Source organism: Atta cephalotes, assembly GCF_000143395.1.
Source record: "Atta cephalotes unplaced genomic scaffold scaffold00018, whole genome shotgun sequence".
Classification (NCBI taxonomy): domain Eukaryota; kingdom Metazoa; phylum Arthropoda; class Insecta; order Hymenoptera; family Formicidae; genus Atta; species Atta cephalotes.
Genome location: NW_012130082.1, coordinates 1,055,476 through 1,059,364, shown reverse-complemented (window position 1 = coordinate 1,059,364; position 3,889 = coordinate 1,055,476). Strand labels below are relative to the sequence as shown.

The following is a 3,889-nucleotide window of genomic DNA, read 5'->3' as shown; positions in this document are numbered from 1 at the left end:
TCTCTCTCTCTCTCTCTGTGTGTGTGTGTGTGTGTGTGTGTGTGTGTGTGTGTGTGTGTGTACAAAGGCGCGTTTACATTCTGCAAAGTGTCTCGTCTCGCGCGCTTATACATATTAATGGGTCCTGCATAGTCATCCGGCATTGCTCCGATTACTATCGTCGGCTCGCAACTCGCAAAAGCTCGCGCTTTTATTATCGAATCGATCATAAAACCGACGTGCACTGCTGCGCCAGTCGAAAGAGTTGGCGGCTTAAACGCGACGTTGTGCCGCCACTGCGACTTTAGTCTCGGACGATCGACTTTTCATTAAGAGGAGAACCTCAGCAGACTTTTCTCGAGCGATCTCTTACATAGGATCAATGAAGACTGCTCGAAGAATACCATGGCGACGTCGTAACGGAATGCTATAAGTCTCGAACGCTCGATCCGGGTCGCGATTAAAGTCTCTTTATCAGGACTCTGCTACTTCACCTCTGACTAAGCGCGTCGTGTACTATCCGGTAACTCGATAATGCATTACATCGCGTTGAAACATAAGGCGTGCTTAAGCGAAGCTATAGAAAATATCTCGAGAAAGGCATTTATCTACACCATATATACTTATCCTATATATTTCCTCTTATGTTCTATATATTCTTGAAAAAAAGTTAATTTAAATATTGCAAATATTTTCAATCTTTTTCTTTTAAATATAAATAATTTAATATTTAAAAATATAATACAGATTTAAGGGGATTACTTTGGAATCAGCGCGGTAAGAAGTGCACAATCTACACTTATATAATCATCTAACATTTCATCAACTACCTAACATTTTTTAATACACATTGTATTAATGATTATATAAGAGTAGATTGCGCACTTCTTATCGCGCTGACTCCAAAGTAGTTCCTTTAAATCTGTATTATATTTTTACAATTAGTACAATCCTATTTTATATATATATATATATATTCTTTATTCTAAATTGTCATTAATATTTAAATTTTTAATGAAATATTTGATACAATGATAAATTAATAAAAAGTTGAAGAAGACGGTACACGTACGTATAGCTACATAATTTTATCTTAAATTAATTTCATGTTTTTTTGAATTTTGTACATTTCAATTCCATATCGAGTTCCATATAAACATCTTAGATGATATTCATCTGATTATAAGAAAATTTATTATCACATGCTGCGATCCATGACTATTTGAGAATCTACGAGCGACAACGTAGCAGGCAGCGGTTGATTTAGGTGACTTCCAAATCTAAATATGCACAGGGAGTTTGGAATTTATACCCCAGAGGATATATTGTAAATCTACCACGCGTAACTAGGAATCCCCGGTGGCGCGATTACAAAGTAGCAGTAACCGTTGCCACACGATGTGTTTTAAGAGAATAACGATACACGTCTCTGCCTCACATATGCGATTCTTACGTATAATATATAGTATACCTAAATAATAAAATAATGCAGTGGCATCAATTAAATCGCGACCGTACATTTCTTTTATTACGAAGACTGGTAAATATCAGGACGCTAGCTGGAGCTATCGGAGAGATTCGACATTTATTTTCTGCATTTTCGAGACCGAAAGCCGTTTTCACTGTCTGTCTAGCTGTCTGCCTTCTTCATTCTCTTGGTGTGCAAACTCATTGTGCGAGTACCTCAAGTGCAGACGGAATACACGAAACCTCGAGCTGTCGGATTCCTGTCAGCTCACGCTGTCGGAGAATTTGCAGGGCATAACTGGCGCCGGGAAAGCTCGTACGCTTTGATACACCTACTTTGACAACCCAGACTTTTTTATATATTTACATCTTCGAAAACGTGAAGAATTGAATACCTTCCATTGAAACTTCAAATTCTCCCGAATTAATATTCTTTAACAAGATAAGATTAAATTCTCGTGTTGAATCTTTTGCGACAATATTAATATACAAAAAAGCATTTTATTTCAAAAGTAAGTTTTTATTTCAAAAGTAAGATTATAACTTGTATTTTAAAATGTTTTTTTTTACCACTGATAGATTTTTATCAGATTTAGGCCTATTTTTTGGCTCTCAGTGTGATATATAATTATTTCACAATAAGTGTGAAACTTTTTAATCACACCGTTAAGATCGCAAAGAAGATAAGCTACCTCACAACGTTATGACGGAGAACGCTTCTAGCGGCTTTTTTTTACGCAGCCGGTTACTTCGTTCATTAAATCTCCTAAAAGTATATGCGCATCTCTCCCTCTCTCACTATTCACCGGTGAAAACTCTTTACGCGTTTTCATAATAATATTTTTTTTTACGTGCTACACGGTATTCGTTGGCTAACGCGGAAGGGCATAAAGCGCACCGAGTCTACGGCCGGAAACCGAAGCTCTATTTTGAAGAGGAACAAGCGGTCTCGAAAAAAAGACTAAGAAAAAATAAAACTAGAATGCATTTGTACCCCGCATACGTATAAAACCCATTTGCGGTAGCGGTGCGTTCACAATAACTCCGGTAAAAATGAGACTGACTTTTACGAGTGGCACTTCTACTGCTTTTTGTCGCAGGTTCACATTAATCTAGGCGCGGGTGAGAATGAGATGGCGAGTGCCCGAGGGTTGACACTGAACGACCTCAGTTGGCACGAGGTCAATTTGACAAGACGCGAGGCCAACATCAGCCTGCAGATCGATGTGATACACACGACGAGATCTCAACTACCGGGTCGCTTTTTCGAGTTGAACATACACTACGGCGTTTTCATCGGCGGACAGGGCGACTTCAACGAGCTATTTCTAGGTAAGAGGGTAAGGCAAGCAAGGAAAAGGGAGGCAAGCCTCGAGTTTATCCGGATAAATTGTCTCGCCACGTGACTGAACTAGATTCGATACAGTACACCGACAAACACTATATCCATCGACGTTATATTCGCGTCGCGGTCACGACTACCTCTTTTTTCTTTCGCTTCGTTTCGTTAAATGGTCGGCAATCCAGCCTAACTGTAGCGAAGACGATGGAGAGATTAAATAATCAAGCCTAAGAGCCTCGCTTAATAAATAATTAACGTGTTCGCACTCGATTATACCGTTTTTTGATGTTGTTAGAGACTTTGATGACACACGATTTTTAGCATATTGCACTATATCATATGTCCATAAGAAATATTGATAAAAAAAAATACAATGTAAATAAATTTATAACGAAAATATTATAGAATTTTTCTGGATGTTATTGTTAACTGTTGTATATAAACTATTGTATTGAAATTGAGATGAGACGATACAAAAAAAACATAATTTTAAACAATTTTTCAATTTTATTTTCGTTTATTAAATTTTTTTTTAAATTGAATAAAAATGAATTTTAACACTGACATTTTAATATTTTATTTTTACTATATATCAGAAAATAATAAAAATCCAATAAAATTACAATTACGACAGTGATAAATTACAGTAAAATTTTAATTTTGCAAACAGTCCGTATGAGAGAATATAAAATTACTAAATTAACAATTATTTGTTTGACTAAAGTAATCTGCAGTGTGAAATGAATTTTATAAATTATTAAAAGCATTAAAAATGTTACGACAGTTACGTATTTTTCTTTTGATGAAATGAGACTCAACCAAATTGCTAATATAAGAATAATAAAATTATTAGGTTTACATTAACCTATTAACAAACAAGTTAAATAATAAATAATAAATAAGTTAAACATAATTAACCAATAAGTTTTTAAAGAATAATCATGATTATAATTAAGTTAAATAACTTAAATACGTATATATATTTAAATATAAACATATATATACGTAGTATATATACGTATATATACTTAAATACTTACGTTATATACTTAAATAAGAATAAGCATATTCAAAAGCCTATAACGGTCAAAGCTAAATCTT

At 34.8% G+C, this 3,889-nt stretch overlaps 1 protein-coding gene across 1 annotated transcript in view; it reads left to right on the top strand.

Moving 5' to 3' along the window:
- LOC105618700 (chondroitin sulfate proteoglycan 4) overlaps positions 1-3,889 on the top strand; it is a 50,375-nt gene that overhangs the window by 14,446 nt on the left and 32,040 nt on the right. Inside the window, exon 3 of the mRNA XM_012200228.1 lies at positions 2,547-2,778. Coding sequence (XP_012055618.1) covers positions 2,547-2,778 — 232 coding nt within the window. The remainder of the gene's footprint in view (positions 1-2,546; positions 2,779-3,889) is intronic.